The sequence below is a fragment of the Conger conger genome, chromosome 11 (assembly GCF_963514075.1).
Source record: "Conger conger chromosome 11, fConCon1.1, whole genome shotgun sequence".
In the NCBI taxonomy this organism is placed as follows: domain Eukaryota; kingdom Metazoa; phylum Chordata; class Actinopteri; order Anguilliformes; family Congridae; genus Conger; species Conger conger.
Genome location: NC_083770.1, coordinates 36,422,158 through 36,440,525, shown reverse-complemented (window position 1 = coordinate 36,440,525; position 18,368 = coordinate 36,422,158). Strand labels below are relative to the sequence as shown.

General features: G+C 44.2%; 1 protein-coding gene across 1 annotated transcript in view; it reads left to right on the top strand.

Moving 5' to 3' along the window:
- The first annotated feature begins 296 nt into the window (after positions 1-296).
- rtn4r (reticulon 4 receptor) overlaps positions 297-18,368 on the top strand; it is a 48,334-nt gene continuing 30,262 nt past the window's right edge. Inside the window, exon 1 of the mRNA XM_061261065.1 lies at positions 297-838. Coding sequence (XP_061117049.1) covers positions 817-838 — 22 coding nt within the window. The 5' untranslated portion in view covers positions 297-816. The remainder of the gene's footprint in view (positions 839-18,368) is intronic.

The following is an 18,368-nucleotide window of genomic DNA, read 5'->3' as shown; positions in this document are numbered from 1 at the left end:
CCGCCTCTTGTCCGAGTTTATTCTTTGCTTGTTTGTCTCGGACACTCCCTCACTTACATATATCCCTTTTTGTGGCCTCTTTTTTATAGTTATTTATTTTTGCATTTATTACTTTTTTGGGGGCAAATCCGATTCCAAACTGATTCTCCTCACGTAAAACCGCACGATGCCATAAAACATTAATCAGTGCTCAGTCCCTGATCCAGCCCCGCGGAACATTCATCTCGCCTTTTTTCCTCCGTACTCACAGGCGCCCCTCACTCCCCCGCCCTTTCTTCTTTTGCAATCCCATGCAAAAGCCTATAGCGCACGGCGTTGCAGCCAATCTCCATCCTCGAACACGGGCTACACGCACTTTGGGATATCTGCCTTTAGAATTCAGACCGGGGACAGCTGGATCTATGCTTCAGCACCCGTGGATTGCTTCCGCGTTTTTTCCCCCCTACCCTGCGTTCCTCCAAGGCGGCGTTACTCATTGGATTGCTGCAGTTGTGTATTTTCTGTTTGCGAGTCCCTTTTTTGGGGGGCTATTCCCCTTGTCTGAACGGGGTCTTCTGTCTGGATGTTAATTGCAGTTGTTGTACCCCTCGGACTCCCCAAATGACTGAGAGCAGATTCCAAAGGAGACTTGGCTCTCCGGTCCGCTTCCATAAGAAAACCTTTGGCTAAAGTTTTCATGTAAAGGGCGGTCAGTGATTAAGGGTACCCTGGATTTGCGATTATTTCTATTTTAAATCGCGCCTTGCTACGGTAACAGACAACGATCAGATTGTCTACGCGATCAGGGTGCCTTTTGCTGGATTTATTCAACTAAAAATGAAGACCACTGTTGTCGAAGGTAGGTGCACCTTTGAAAAGTTCCAAAATGTGCAATCAAGAATGTGCCTGAGTGATTATTTTGACATAATCAGGAGACGTACGCAGTAATCTACATGGACATGATAGGGACCGTTGTGCATAGGATATAACAGAAAAAGAAGAAGACCAGATAACTATTTAGTGTCACAGAACTAGCTATGCTTAATGGTAATATCGTTTTTTTACACTGAGTCCGTTGAAAATTGATATGTCAAAGGATGCGTGATATATTAGGCTATCACCAAAGGAAAGTGAAATATAATTTAATATGTGTTAATTAATTAAGTTGGTTATATCTGCCACGAATGTATGATGACTCTGTACTGTATTCATCTAGAATTGTATTTACAGTTAAGCTTTTCACATAATGAATACATCAAATGTAGACACTGACTTTACATAAGCCCAACCACGGGTTTGTTTCAAAATCCTTATCGTGTAACTAGGATATATAACGGCTGGTGGTTGCTGCGTGTGCACTTCAGAATAGTGGGAACGAGTCATGAAAAAAGCAGACGTTATTCATGTATGGTGATGAATTGTCACTACGGCTATGTATAATGTTTGAAGGGCGCCGTTTCTAACGCCTGTGTCGCTTACCATACTTTGCCTATCCGATGGCACCATGTATTAGAACCTATTATGAATCTTCCACGAGTGCCCATCAGACGGATGGACGTATTTTCGCGTTCTCTATCCGTTTGACACTGCTTTCTGAGTATGTGTCTCAGATGTGTACTTCATAGCTACTATCGGACTTGCATGGTGCCTTAGCCTGCTCGCATCGTGATACCTCTGTGTAGTCAGGCATGGAGGAGAGAAAACGTTATACACCGCGTACCTGGATTTGAGGACACCGGGGCACAGGGCTGACGGGACAGAAATCTAAAGTGTAGTGGCTAGCGCACTTGAGATTTAAGAGCTGGGCGGGGCCTTAATGGTCCCGGCTGATTCAACGTGGCAATATGAAGTTACTGTATTTGATGTCCGACGCCAGGAATTCTGTTTAATCACAGTCGCAAAATCTCACCACCAATGGCTGCCTCAGAGACGAGCTTCGCGTTTGATTTAATGTGCTTACAGAAAAGTTCCCCGACTATATTGTACGAATGTCATATTGATTTCCTCTAAGAAGCTGAGTGTAGTATTTTTAAAGAAGAGAGGCTCGCAATTCCATCATTAAGGGGGGTACACACGTAGCCCAGTTATTGAGGAAAATGTTTTATAGAATGTTGTCACTCCTGATAAAAGCTAACAAAATAAATGCATAAAAAATGTATTCAAATATAAAATCATAATGAATGTAGATTGTGACAGTGGCCTCGTGCATTTTCATGCATTAACGCTCATACAATGCACTTTCATGCTAAACGGAGGCCCTCTCAGTGTTAAATCTAATGCCACCATTGATATTCCTGGTCATTGATATTCCTGGTCATTGTTGAACCCCAAACCCCCCACCCCCCTCTCCCTCTCTCCGCGCCTGCATCGCGACTTTTGTGCGTGGTGCGTTGAATGCACCAAATTACATCGCAGATGACAAAGCACATGATTTCAAGCAAGTAAAATCAGTCACAGATGCAGTGCACTTATAAAATCTATATTGCTATAAGTGCACTATGTTTTTGACAGGCACATAGAGCTGATACAACCATATGACTGTGGTTGTTATATATATAATCAAATGCAACCAGCACCATAATTCCTCCATCTAAGATAACACCACTGGTCTAATATCAATAATAATAATAATAATAATAATAATAATAATAATAATAATAATAATAATAATAATAATGGTGATGATGATGATGATTATAAAGAGGGAGAGGGAAAGGAGCATTGATGCAATGTAAGTAAGTGTTCTTGTTCATTGTGTACCAAAATGCTTTCAATTAATATTGAAAAAAATCTAAGCATATAGTGTGTTGCTGTCATAACTACAGTTCTATAATAAGATAATGAGAAATCTGGGTGTGCCTGTTATGCATGGCAGGGTTTCCCTGGGAGGCTGTGTCTTACAGTGTTGTGCTCTCATGGGCCTTTAACTGTAATGGCGAGGAAGCACATTGATTGGGTCATGCTGTGCACTTACAGTAAGCTGCCAGTGTTAGGGAGGCTGCACTTTTACATTTGTCATTCAGTCAACAGATTATAAAATGCCCCTCATAAAAATCCATATCTGTTGATTCTGGGTGCTTTTGCTTGTTTTACATTGAGACTGCCAAGCTGTAAGCTAATGGGAAAAACACACACACCCACACAAGCACGCAAACACGCACGCACACACACTAGCTTCTCCAACACAGCCCATAGATAGAGAACTGTATTTGAGAGCCAGAAATGGTGTTAGAGACATTTAAGGAAGGTGAGATAGCACTTCTGAACTGGACTCGATCACACTGATATCTGATGCTTCTGTTAAGATGCAATGCACTCCTTAATTATGCTTCATCAGTATTCTAAAGGCGGAATACATTTGCATACAAAGGGTGTGATCAAATGAAACAAAGCGTGCTGCTGTTAATCAGGAATGACGAACTGTATGGAAACATTTGGTAAAAGCCTCATTTCAACAGGATCCTTACCAGCGATTGATCAGTTTGAAGAGACTGATGGTGCATGTGTGCATACATACAGTATGCATATGTATGTTTTTTTGTGTGTGTGTGTGTGTGTGTCGGTCTGTCTGTCTGTGTTTGCAAGAGACTGGTACAGTTAGAGACAGAAAGAGGAGTGAGACAGGGAGAAAAAGAGGGATGGGAGATGAGTGTAGGGAAAGAAAGAGGGATAAATGGATGAGTGTATGGGGAGAAAGGGATGGAAGGATGAGTGTAGAGTGAGAAAGAGGGATGGAGGGATGAGTGTAGAGTGAGAAAGAGGGATGGTGGGATGAGTGTAGATAGAGAAAGCGGGATGGATGGATGAGTGTAGAGAAAAATAAGGATGTGGTAGGGATGAGTGTATGGAGAGAAAGAGGGATTGTGGTGGGGATGAGTGCAGGGAGATAAATAGGGATGGAGGGATGCGTGTAGAGAGAGAAAGAGGGATGGTGTGATAGTGGTGGCAAGAGTGATAGTGGTGGCACTGTGATCGATGTATGGATGAGTGTATGGAGAGGGATATTGTTGGGGATGAGTGTACATTAATCACAGATCTTTTTTTGTTCTGAGGACACAAAAAGCTACACACACATCTAACACCTTCTGAGGACACAGACGACTATTCACACTCACACATCTAGCAGCTTGTGAGGACACAAAAGGTTACACACACTCACACATCTAGCACCTTGTAAGAACACAAATGGCTACACACACATCTAGCATCATGTGAGGACACAAAAAGCTAAACACACACATCGAACACCTTGTGAGGACACAAAAAGCTACACACTTATCTAACATGTTGTGAGGACACAAAAAGCTAAACACACACATCAAACACCTTGTGAGGACACAAAAAGCTACACACTTATCGAACATGTTGTGAGGACACAAAAAGCTACACATGTCCCCCCGCTCTCTAACCAGTTAAGATTCCTGCAACGACCTGCCGGTGGACCTGAATCAGCGAGGAAAAGTAGGCAGACCTCTCTACCTTCACCTCACATTTCCTGGCGAAAAACAAAAGCAGGAGTGGGGGCTTTGTTCTGTGTGGGTCACTGCGAGGTCTGCGGACCGGTGCGAAAACACCGTATCCATCAAGTGCTGGATGTCTGCATGCAGGCACGCAGAGCCCCTTTCAATTACACCAGGTGGTTTCTACTGTCCTAAATAATTAACCGACTCAGGTCTACTGAGAGCCACTGTAGATACATCAAAAGATTCATACCTCGGAAGGGGGAGGGAGGAGAGAGAGAGTGAGTGAGAGAGAGAGAGATAGAGAGAGAGAGAGATGGAATGAGAAAGAGGGAAATATAAAAAGGAAGGGATGGATGGGGAGAGAGAGAAAGAGAGATGGAAAGTAAAAGAGAAAAATAAAAACAGGGCAAGAGAAAAAAGCAGGGAGGAGTAGGGAATGGAAGCGACAGTGATGGACAGAGAAACAGAAAGGGAAAAAGGAAGGGATGCATGGAGAATGAGAGAGACAGAGAAGTAGTGAAAGAGAAGAACAGAAGAGAGAGGTAGCACAGAGAGAGAGAGATATTTAAAGAGAGTGCAAGTCTTCCACACTGTTCCCACCGGTCCTTGAAGGATCAATAGTTTGCTGATAGAGGTGCTGGTTGTATTCTTTAAACAGCACCTCTGGCTGAACCTGCTCCGATAAGATGCTGGGTCTAAACGGGAGGAGACACGATTAGCATCGGGCCAGAACCAACTGCTGCAGAGCTGCTCCTGTGAGCTCGTAAAAAAACCCCACAAAAACACCGCAAGTACTTGCAGTATCTGTGTGTTTTATCTACGCACGCTGGGCCTTTCTGGCAGATCAGGAAAGACCTGGTTGGCTGAGCTTATATCATGGCATTATGACCGAAAGTAAGCGAGAGTCAGTAAATGAGTGAACACGAGGAGAGCAAATAGCATTTTGTCTGTGATACACGATATAAATATATAAATAAATAAAAAACCCAGCAGATGAAATAGAAAATGGAACACATGCAGATTTGTGGTTTAATCCTTTCTGTGAAATATAATTTGAGTGTGGAAATTTCAGAGGGCCAAGCAGAATGCTTAAATTAAATTCCATGACGAAACAGGCCATGAGGGGGGAGAGGAGAGAATGAGAAAAAAGTACCATTTCCTCCGACAAGGTCAGTTTCTTGCAAGGCCCAGGTTTTAAAAAATCTGTAAGAAAAGAGAACGTTTATTAATATCAAATATAAAAAACCTTCCTATCCTGGGCCATACTGCCATCCGCTAAGCAGCAATATGACTGAAGAAGGGAGGATCAACGCTCCTGTGTGCTTACCGGGCCTTGTTATGGGGTCGGATATAAGCGCTTGACAGATGCTGTAAAACCGCCACCAGTGTCCGCTCCCAACAGAGTTCACCATGGTGCTTAATGGTGAAACTGCCCGGCAGGGAGGCCCATTGAGATTTCTTTACCAGCAGCGCTAACGCTAATGCTAAGGCATTGCTCTAGTTGCCCCGTTCTCCTCCCATCTCCAGGGCATAAATCTTTCAGGTAATGGTTGAGACAGCCCATCTCTCACTCGGTTAGATAGCCATTTGTTATGCCCTCTGAATTGGATTAAGGCTAATTGCCGAAGGGTTAAACACGTGCATCCCCCGCTCTTGCACGCGCTCGTGCTACGTCCCCCCGTCAGTGCCCGTGTACACCTTCCCCATGAAATTTTAATGCTTTAATCTCGCAGAGACCTGAGAGGGGGGACAGGGGCGAACGGGCCCATTTGTTAAACTGATTATAGCGCAGTGGAGGAGCTGACTGATGGGCTAGTAAATTGTTAATTAGACAGAGGAGAACCGGCCCTCTAATTAGGCAGATCACTGGAGCTTTTGTCGGGCTCGCTGCCCATTGTCTCCCCCTCTGTAAGTCTCCAGATTCGCAGAGCGGGTTTCAAAGGCGCGGCAGGGTAAAAGTCAGCAGGATCTTCCATTGATTTGTGTTCTGAAGCTGCTCGCGCGCCAGCGAGTGCCCCAGGAGCTGACGCCGCACTACCGGGCGGGGAAGACTTTCCCCCTCTTTAGCGCTACGCTACTGAGCTCACCAACATTAGCCTCTTCATTGTCTGTGAAGTGAAGCTGGAGCAGTGCCTCGCCATTAATGTTGTTGGCGGTCAGTGTTTCCAGCACCTGTTGATTGAGTTTACGTCTTGCTTTGGTGGTTGTGACTTTAGATGGTTGTGTGGGGACATGCGTGTTAGATGTAACCTGGATTTGTGATGGCTGTGGGGTTTTTTTTGCGTCGGGGTGGCCAACTTGCATTTTCAGCCTGTTTTTCCTGTCTTTAGGGCTAGTTATGCCTTGAGTCCTTGGAGAAAAGCTGGTCTTCCATCTTGTAGGAATGCTAATATCTTTAATGAGAAATTCATGCCTCGATCCAATGTGGCAACTTGAATCCTTGATGAGTTTAATTTTTCTTGTAAACAGAAATCTCAATGTAATTACTTTATCGCATTCCGACCAAAATAATTTGTTTTCCTTCAAGAGGGAATCAATAGGCAGAATGCTGCGTAATGCTCTACAAAGGGCCCGGTGAGAGCCTTATTTCATTTAAACACACCCAGCCATGTGTAATTGCGTACAACCCTTCCTAATAAGCAGCCATGCAAAATGGCAGGCAGCCTTGTTACACTGAGAATGGTTCTCCTGAAATGGCCTCTTGTTGGGAGTGTTATTTTGCTGTAAAGTTCTCCGGTTTCACACTCCTCGTCATGCTTGTCAGTGAGTCTGAGACCTCTCCATATAAAGGGCTTGTGCTCCTTAATTACGCGGCAGTCCGGATTCGTTTTTCTACAGGAAAAAAAGAAACTGCTCATTCCCTGCACTTTATAAAGGCAATGCCGTTTCCCCGCAATGCCGGCCAACGGTCTCAAGAGAGGGAGATAACGAAATACAAAAAATAAAAACCCGCATATATGAGCTGCTTGTTGAGAGAAAAGGCTTATTAGTCTTGTATTGCTTTGTGAGCCCCATCTCAGCTAAAGTGTACTGGGAGAAATGTATAGCGATGCCTGAGGAGGAAATGGTATTTGTGGCTGGTACTCCAGCGCTTTGGAGAAATTGATGCGTTACTGGAGTGAGACTGCATTCTGAAAGCTGTAAACATGAATATATGGATGACAGTATCTTTGCTATATAATTTCCTGTACCCACTGACGCGCGATTACCCACTGCAATAACCTTCCTAAGCAGTGCTGACTGTGTTCAATGAAATCATCTTTCAGACGCATTTTGATAAATAGGCAGGAGTTGGGAGTTTTCCTGCGATGCACAAAAGGTAATTCTTAATGTGCAGCCATCATCCCAGTTTGGTGACTTTCCCCCATCAATTCATGTGAGGGACAAGGGCCAACCCATCTCTGGCCCCACCCCCTCTCAAAAAATAAATAAATAATTACAAACCACAAATAAAATCTATTTATGCAAAGATGGGTTTCGGAGCTGAATCCCCACTAGGAAGCGCAGTCGATGCTGCTTATCGGCATATTTCTAACGCTGCACGCTGCAGCCCCGCACCCTTACCAAATGAGTAAACCGAACGCGTTCCTTATGATTAATGCCAGAGCACCGGAACAGGTGACCACCAGGATCATGCACTAGCAAGTCCCTCGTAAATACATAGCGATGCACCGGCAATTCACAATCAAATGTGTTCCCGGGAAACACCTGCAGTGTTCCGTTGCTGAACAAGCACTTGGCGTTGTAGGAACTGCAGTACCACACAGCCCTACGTGCGCTGATAACGTACGCTCAACACGCTCGTAATTACCCCTACATCCCAGGCACGCAAGACAAAAAAATAAACACTTAACACAGCTGTCACACTCGGAAATGTCACCTCCATTTCAGTAATAGGCCCTCGTTGCTATGCACTAGTTTTCTAGGACTTCTGTGAGCTTCCCTTTTTTGTTCCCTGGTGTAGAAAGATAGCTGATGGGAAGAGTGGAAGACTGACAGATTGCATGCTGGTTATTAGTTTGCTTTGAGACCACAATCATATGAACTCTCCACTTGTTGACTGCTACATGTTTGATCTAATCATCACATTAAACTTCGCCCCTCCCTCTGGGTACCACCAATATAGGGGTGCAGCTAGTATCGGCTTTCAAGCAGCATATACACTCCGATACTGGGGGGATAAACTCACGTTATCATATAACCTGCTACAAAACACACTGAGACTGATGCTCTTAAGGCCCGGACACACCAAACCGACGGTCGGCGTCGGAGCCCCCGGAGCCGTCGATGAGAGAGAGCTCTCTGATTGGCTGTCCAGCTAGCGAATCAGTGCACGAGAAGAGAAACGGAAGCGACGAAAGCAAACCATTCCAAAGTTACTATCACTACCAGACATAATTTTCGATTAGTATTACTAAATAGCGAGAGAAAAAGGAAATTGCTGCAAACTGTTTGTTGTGAGCGAGACAATGGCTGCTTCTAGGTCCAACGCAATGCAAACGCATTCCCCGGTCTTCCGGTTTCCATTTTTTGAAAGACAAACACAGACTACCGCCACCTGCCGGTGTGGAGAGTTATTACCTCTCACGCAGGCGCAGAATGTACGTGCAACTTGGCCGTCGGCGGACAGTCGTTGCGGTGTGTTCGGCACAGCCAACATTAACGACGCGTATCGACGCGAGGCGATCTTTGTCGGCGCTCCGCAGCCGACCGTCGGTTTGGTGTGTCCGGGCCTTTACTTTCTGCTTGCAATGTCACAATCTGGTAAGTGTACACTTTTCAGCGAAAACGTTTCGTTATATTGTTTATTTTACAGACATCTGGTCAGGGTTTAAAACAACAAAATAAAACATGTGGAGACACACCCGAGCTCAGAATGTTGATCTCGGATCAGATTTCTGTTGGCCGTATGCTAGCCATGTCCTCTCAAGCAAAAAATCAAAACCAAACCGAGATCAGCCCTCCCGCCCCAAGACAATTTACGAGTGCAGATCCGCTGTACGCGTGCCATGCATAAAATAAAATAAAAAAGGGAAGCAATAGGCTCATATGAAAATGTAAAAACCTATAAATATCCTGTCCTGTGAGCTTTCCGAGAGAGTGCCACAGATTCTATCTCCCCCAGGTTGGTGTTCTGAATAATCCGGCGTGTTGATTATCTTGTACGGATGTCAGAACCTATGAAATTAAATGTGACCACTGCAGCACTGCCAGAATCTCCATTATAATGATATCTTTAATCTCAAGGGCCCGGGGGTGGGGTGGGGTGGGGTGGGGAGCAGGTTAGAGACGGAGCTGAGCTGGGATGAATACAGACCTTGTTCATTAGACCTGGCATTAGCATGGAAATACTGCTTTTCTGCAGCAGATAAACATTGGTCCCCATGATACTCATAATCTGCTCCATACATTTACCATAAATCCTTTTACTGGTACACCAATGTGACCTCTACAGTGGGCCACTTGTAGTAGCACTCGTTATTTTGTGTCTGTTTCATACTGTTTCTGTGTTGCTTATTTACTCATTTTTGTTTTGTGCCTTCAGATGATCATTCAGGGAAAGCTTCCTTTGTCTGCATCTATCTCCAGAGTCATATCTCCACCACTAGGGGCAGACTACAGCCTAGATTGTGTGTAGCCACAATAAGATCAGTGCCCCTGAGCAACGCCCTCAACCCCACATTGCTCCAAGAGGGGATTGGCCCCTGCCTAGTCTAATCAACTGTCAGTCACTTTGGATAAAAGCACCAGCTAAATAAATTACTTGATAATATGCCTGGCTTGCTGTACTATCCTCCTCCATAGAGCTGAATCTCCATGTACGGCTTTGTTTTCCGAGAGAAAGTGGTGCTCAGCCCACACGCTCTACTGGCAGCGTCTTCACTTCCATACAGACGTTTCCGGTCTGACCCAATTAAAGCTCTCTGATGACTTCATTCCTTTTGGCTGTTGATTGTGAACACCAGACCGGATTGGACTCCTTTACACAAAGATTGCATTCATTTATTCCAGAGGAAATGAATAATAAGGCCTAATAATATGAGGCAGCTGTAAACTAGCACAGCTATGAAATCTACACAGGGCAAACTTCTCTGACTAATACCGTCCAAGTTATTAGATGTGGAAAAACAGCTAGAGGTCGGCATGAGCCTGATTTCTTTAGGCCGTTTCTCTTGCCCCCTCTCCCTCCCAACTGTGTTCCGTGCCCTCCCACAGGATTGCGTGCATCTAGGCAGATATCGGCATATTAAACGAGAGGTGTGTGCGTAAATTGTGACGTTCGGTTCATTAACTGGTCCGTGTGAAGGATGAGTGAGGTAGCATAACTGTTGTCCTGATTTACTTTAGGCAGTATATTAATTGTGATAAATATTGTTGGGTGTCATGGGTGTCACAGTCTCTGTAATTTGGCCATTTTTTTTTCTGGCAGTTTCGTGACTTTCTCCTTTTTAGCGCTTTCTGTGATTTTTCAGAACTTTGCTACCCGTCAAACTTACCATACAGTGTTTAACCAGCCAAACAAGGTGCGGCAATGTCAGATTCTGAGAAGTTCATCCTGTGGAGATATTGCAAGGTATCATGTGTATTTGAAATGGTCAACCTGTTTTTAATTTTACTAGTGAAATTTGTTTTTAACAACATTCTGTTGAAGGCAAAAAATGAATATGCTTTCGTTCCATGATGGACCGAAGCAATTACATGCATTTTACTCATATTTGTTCCTAGCGGCAACTGCTCACTGATTTATTTATTTTTTAAATTCAAGCACTTGTTACTGTTGCAATTATTATTCAATTGTTGCCACTGCTGTGCAAGAGATATCTTAATTAATTTGGTAAATTCTAATTTTTTTTTCAGCTTTCTGTGATTTTCACAGTAAAAGCTGTGACGACTCCGTAACTTCAACCAACATTTTCACACAGCCTTAGTGAGAACATAAAACCTACAAATAATATTATATATATTTTTTTTTTATTGTACATCATGCCCATATAATACCCACTGGATCAAATGTGTCCGCCCACAGTGATGTGATTAAAACTGCTGTCAATGCTGCCAACACCTGTGGGGGTACCCGCACACCTACCCACCACATGCAGACCTCCAACATCAGCTGGGCACTACTGAGCTCCTTGTTCCCCATTTCTCACTGTCATCTGCAGAAAACCCCTTTGTGAAGGCAGGCCCTGGGCAGTTATGCCGCGGGTTGATTGACAGGTTGTGCCTTAACTCTCCTTTTGTTTCTGTGGCTAACTGGGGCATTTCAGTGTATTTGTTTCTGTGGCTACCTGGGGACTTTGGCGTATTTGTTTCTGTGGCTAACTCAGGCCCTTTAGCGTATTTGTTTCTGCGGCTAACTTGGGCACTTTAGCATATTTGTTTCTGTGGGTAACTTAGAGACAATAACGTATTTGTTTCTGTGGCTAGCTTGGGGACATTAGCTTACTTGTTTCAGTGGCTAGCTTGGGGAAATTAGCATATTTGTTTCTGTGGCTATAACTTGGGCACTTTAGCGTATTTGTTTCTGTGTCTAACTACAGCACTTTAGTGTATTTGTTTCTGCGGCTTAACTTGGGCCCTTTAGTGCATTTGTTTCTGTGACTAACTTAGAGACATTAGCGTATTTGTTTCTGTGGCTAGCTTGGGGAAATTAGTGTATCTGTTTCTGTGGCTAACTCAAGCACTGTAGCAGAACTGTTTCTGTGGCTAGCTTGGGGACATTGGCATATTTGTTTCTGTGGCTAGCTTGGAAACATTAGCTTATTTGTTTCTGTGGCTAGCTTGGAAACATTAGCTTATTTGTTTCTGTGGCTAACTCAGGCCCTTTAGAGTATTTGTTTCTGTGGCTAACTACAGCACTTCAGCATATTTGTTCTGTGGCTAGCTTGGTGACATTAGCTTCTTTGTTTCTGTGGCTAACTACAACACTTTATCATATTTGTTTCTGCGGCTAAATCGGAGACATTAGCTTATTTGTTTCTGTGGCTAACTCAGGAACTTTAGTGTATTTGTTTCTGTGGCTAACTTGGAGACATTAGCGTATTTGTTTCTGTGGCTAACTCAGGGAGTTTAGAGTTTAGAGAGTATTAGATTCCTTCCGTGTTCCCAGCAAGTGATTGGTGTACATGCTATTAAATGGCAGCATGTTGACAAGGTGCGTTCAATCCCAGCATGAAACTGGAGTCAGGGGAGTGTCTCCTCTTAGCTTCCCTGACAGTGAGCCACACTGACTGCACCTCCTGACTGCTCTCCTAACAGCCTTCATCAACCAGACCACATGCTTCCTCTTCTTCTGTTGTGTAGGAGGGAGTGAATGACACTCAAAATCCTCTCAAGAACAAACAAAGACGGACATGCGATCACTTATCACCACGTGGGCAATGCATCATTATTCATACATACGTAGTACAAGGAAGAGTGATAATTCAAATAGTAACACACTGAAATACAAATATAACAACACAATTGGAGGAAGGGTAGTAAATCATTCAGAGTTCATTCAACATTAGTGGTTTTGCTGTGCAGCTTTCTGAATGGGCCTCTTGGCTATGAGAGTCCCCTCCCCTCACATTTGTAGCTGCCACTTTGTGTCGCCACTCAGAAACAAATTTATTCAATCTGCTGCTGTCGGTCTTGTCGGTTATCTCAGAACCGCTGCTGCCGGTCCGGTCAGTTATCTCAGAACGGCCGATCCATTACCGTGTTCAGCAGAGCGGAGCGGCAAACACGTGCGATAATGGGTGTACTACGTCATTTACTCGCCGTGTTAACATGGCCCCCGCCCGCCGTTCTCCATGGCTGCAATCGACCCCCCGCGCCCCCGGTAAACAGGGCTGTGTTACCCACCTCCTAACTGCAGCTCCGTCCTGCCACTCCATCTGAAATGCATCCAAGGCCATATACCCCAAAGACGCAGATATGGTAAAATGTGCAAATGCATTTCTTGACATCCAGCAACTGGGTACACAGCTCCTTTACAGCGATTCCCTGCCCCCCAACATTACTGATAATAACGAAGCAATTTCTGCTGCCACACTTATCACGGACATATCATATACTGTTCAATTAATCTGCATAACCCATGCTATGACATAAAAATATTATATACTGCTTGAAAAGAGGCAATTATAGGTTTTTCCAGACCCCTCAGCAAGAGCCATTAGCATTAAATGCAGTCTCCCCTGGAATGGGTAGCGGAATATCACTGGATATTACAGCTATGAAAATCCATTAGTGGCACGATCCGCCGAGAGAGGGGGATATTTTCTGCCAACTGGGACTAGGATTGCAGTTCAGAAGGTTCATAAAACTTAAATACAAATATGAAAGCACCAGAAAGCCACTACTTTGGACAGCCTGAAGCGGACGAGGCGGTCCGCCTCACGTGGCACAAAACGGGTGTTGTTTACAAGGGGGTCAACTTCATTTGCGACCAATTAAAGCAATTACGAAATCTTTGAGCTAATGCGCTTTGCGCAAATTACTCGTACGCTGTGGTTCATTTGACCTGTTGGTCAAGATGACAGTAATTACCTCGTCATTAAACCCAGGCTCTGCGCTTTAATGGCGCCGCGGTAAGGACACGCAAAATTAGCACGGCGGTGAACGCAGGCTTAACGAGATGTTGTTTGGGGCATCTTATCCTCGTGTTGTTTAGTTTTGAGCTGCAGTCAGTGGAACACTTTATGGATGATTACTCTATTAAGCCAAAGGGGCTTTGGGGTTACAGGCCCAGATAAAGCACTGGTTCTCACACTGAAAAAAACAAAACAAAAGATAAGACGAGTTTTCTGTAGTTAGACTTAAAATCTTATTTCTATTACTTTTTTTGCTAAATAACACAAAATCATTGCAAATGAGATGAGACAGTTTGACTCATTTCAAGATTTGTCAATGGGATAAGACAATTTAATCAAAAAGTAACTTAAAATAAGCGAATATTTTGTACTTGAGAGGAAAAAAGATTCTAATTCTCATCACAAGAGTTTGTTTTGGAGTGCAGTGCAGTTAATTCCTGATGGATAGCAGGCCCTGATAAACCACTGGTTCTGTGTGCAGTGTAATAACCTGCAATTGCCCCAAGAGTATGCCACGGGCAACAGTGGCAAGGAAAAACTCCCTGGCTAACAGGAAGAAACCTTGAGCAGAACCTGACTCAGTAGAGGAACCCCTCTGCCACTGGTTGACACAGGGTTGATGAAAAAATGGTTTTAAATATAAACAGATGAATAAAACTACATAAATGTCCAATCCAAATTAAAAAGTCCAAGCAGAGATAAGGTAGAGGGATGGCAGGAACACCAATGGCACTGTCAGGCAAGGAGACAGGCTTGGTGCTACAGCTGAATCAGCAGTGGCAGGAGGGAGGTGTGCAGCTGGTCTTGGGCTGGATTTATAGAGGAAGCTTGACAGGCCTGAAAACACAAATGAAAAATGGGAATGGGTAAAAACAAATGGGTAAAAATGGGATAAAAAAGTGAAATAAGCCTCCTCTCTCTCTTGGACTGAGGAAGGACAGGTACCCAAAGCCAACCGGTGTGCCTGCTAATCAGGGAATAGCACCATAGTATAGAGTTTGTGGGCTGGCTAAAATTGAGCTTCAGAAAACCCTTGGAACCTTGGGAGCTGGCTGCCGTTCTAAGCGCGATTACTCAGCCCAATCAAACAGCAGTCCGATCAAAGCCATTACCAATCAGGGGTGGAGATCATTCACCAGCAACAGCTGAGCTGATGAGGCAGGCGGTCTGCTGCCTGGCAGTCACAGGGAATGGATGCGCGAAACTGCATCGTCACAGCTCCTCATATTACACAGATCACAGACCAGATTAGCAGATCTGGAGCAATGGATGTGGGGCCTGGGCCAGTGGGATGTTCACAGTGGGACAATCTGAGCTCTGCTGGCGATGAAGGGAGGAGAGATAGACGGAGAGGTAAAGACAGTGGGACAGATCTCAGAGGCACACTGAGTGGATGTCAACACAGAGGGGATAGACGGGCCACAATTTGATTAGTCGCACAGATACCACAGCTCTCCAAATCTATGATTCAGCTGCAGCCTGCAGCTAAAAAGGCCTGTACCGCTGCTCCTAATGGCATGGCTAAGCTTATCCATGGGCTCGCTCGATCCATGCAGGAATCATCTATATATAGCAGTGTGTTTTGGCTATTATACAACAGTGCAAAGAGAAACGTGAACTATAGAAAATGTTTTTTGTAGTGTATTGCATTCTTAGAAAATGAACTGTAATACTTATAATAATATCAGAATCGGCCCCACAAGAACATGCTGTGGATCTTTTGTTTTAAAGCAGTGATCTCGGTCACCCATGTAGCAGTGGACAGAAGCAGAGACAGCCAACAAAGGAGAGCGTATAAATACGCAGGAGTGGAGAGCGGGAGGGGGGCTCCCTTAGTGAAACTGCACAAATATGATGAGCTCTGCAGCATCGCTCCTTGCCGTCTTTAATACCAGCGGCCAGGAATTTAATGCCAATTTGACTGAGCCTTCAAAGAGGTATTAACGTCGAACAGAAGGTCTTTTATCTTTTCTGCAACTTTAAGGATGCTCGGCTCTTATTAAAATTCAGAGAAATGAAACAGACTAAAAATAGCAGGATCACCAAAAGCAGCGGGGGAAAGAAACTGGGTGAGGACAGGCAGTGTGTGTGTGTGTGTGTGTATGTGCGTGAGAGAAAAGAGAGAGAGCGTGTGGGGGTGGAGAGAGAGGTGTGTGCTTGTGAGTGCTCATTAACAGAATCGATTTAATTGAAGCCTCGCGGTCACGAAACCCTCAGGTGGGAAGGGAACCATCTGGGCATGCTCAGACTGAAGCACGGCAGGCTTGAGAAGATGGAAGAGGAAAAACTGAGGCAGGCTGTGCGAACTCGGGCTGCCCGGGCAAGGCTGCCTCTGTGACCACCGGCGCAAGCTGCTCACTAGGCAGGCTTTAGCAGAGGAAAGACAGCCAAGAGAATGAGCCCACCGACAGAGAAGGAGGACAGAAACTTCCGGAAAATGGCCGCTGGAAACAGACGTTATGTAAACTGCTGCTTCCTGCTCCTTTCTGCTTTGCTGGCAGGACGGAGAACAGTCTCCTTTCGGCAGATCCGGATACCAACCTCAAAAAGTACCCCCCCCCCCCCCCAAAAAAAACCCCTCACCCCTCACCTCCAGCTTTTGTGGCAGCCTCCCCTATGGAGTCTCCATCTGTGTTTTATAGCCGCGGTGTTTCTCTAAGGGAGAGTCCTCACACTGATACCCTGCTCGTCTCAGAACTGCGTACCCAAGCATCTTTCACAATAACACAATAACAGAATAAATCTGTAGGGAAAAACAGTTATGAAACCCCCCCCTTCCCCTGCCCCCCACTGCTCCACCCAAAAAATAAAATGACAACAAACACATTTCTCTGCATAGATTGAAAGCAGAAGGGACATTAAATGGACTTTAGAAACAGGTTGTTAATGAGATGACTCTACCAAAAATGGCTCAACTTAAAAAAGAAGAAGAAATTTAAAAAAGAAGAATCTCTGTCAGAAGAAGTTCTTAAAAGCAAGGTGCTGGAATATTGATGCTCTCCTGAGAATTCTACTCCACCTTTCATTTAATTATTATTTTTTTAGATGGTGCATTCCACCATCGGATTTGACTGTTTATTTATTTATGGAATGGAACACTTCACTGTGGTTCCATGCCTGGTGTGGGAAAAAAATGAGTTAGCAGCCTTCTAATCTGTTACAGGCTCTTCTTTTGCAGTGGTGCTGTAATTTCTCAATTTCCCTGCTGATATACACGTGGGAGGTGTGGCCTCTTATTTCTGAGCCTCCAGTCATGGTTTATTGCCAGTGTTTCTTTTTGTTTTTTTGTTCCATCCACAGCCTCACTGAGAGCTATCTCGTGTCAAATTTGTGTATTACACCAATTACCTTTATCTATAGTGTAATTGTTTTTGACTCAAATACTTTTCTGTGACATACTCTCTGAAAAAAAACTATGCCTTCTCATCCTCTTGGTCTTGGTCTCAGTTGCACTTGGGCACAGAACCGTATTTGAATCCCAAAAAATTACGTAAATGAGCTAGGTCTGATAGTGGGTATATTCCTGCCTCTCACACAATGCAGGCTGGAACAGACTCCAGCCCCCCACTGACCCTGGATGAGTGTACTTTTTCAACTTGTGCTTGACGTCAGTTGTATATCTCGGTTAAATTTACAGAGATATTTGTCAAAATAAAAGTCATACAATGTGTGTTCAATCACTTCCGTAGTGCAGGTTTAAGAGAGCTTTCAGTATCTGGTCTTGATTCTAGGCTTTTGACTGTCTTTGGAGTCAGCATTTGTCAATAGGCGGACCTGAGAAGTAAGAAAAAAAGACCAAAACATTTTAAAGTTCAGATAAAAAGGCTGTTCAATATAATTCGGTGCTGTTTGTAATCATCTAAAATAACTATGGTTGTATTTGAATGTTTTGTCCATGTATGAAACTAGGGTAGTGACAGAAGCAAACTGTCTCAAAAGTGATATATGGGATCCAAACCCCAAATTCACCAGTGGTAACTGGCCATAACTACAGAGGGCAGGAACACAAAAATACAGAGAGAAACCACCACAAAACAGTGGTGAAACAACAACTGAAAGAGGCTGTTTCTGACTGACATTTCGGAGGCATCTCTGCTTTGTTTATCTCCCACCCCCCTCATAGACTTGGATTTCCTCAGCAAACATGTTTGAAGTAAACATTACCAGTGAGAGGGAACAATGAACAGAACATGGATAAAGTGATAAATTCGACTCATTACAGAGATTTTTGGGGGCAGATCGACACAAGCACACACACACACTGTAGGGGATATGAGTAACTGGTCTTAATCTGAAGAACCATGTATTCTACCAAGCTGAAACCTACACTACAAGGGATGTTCAATAA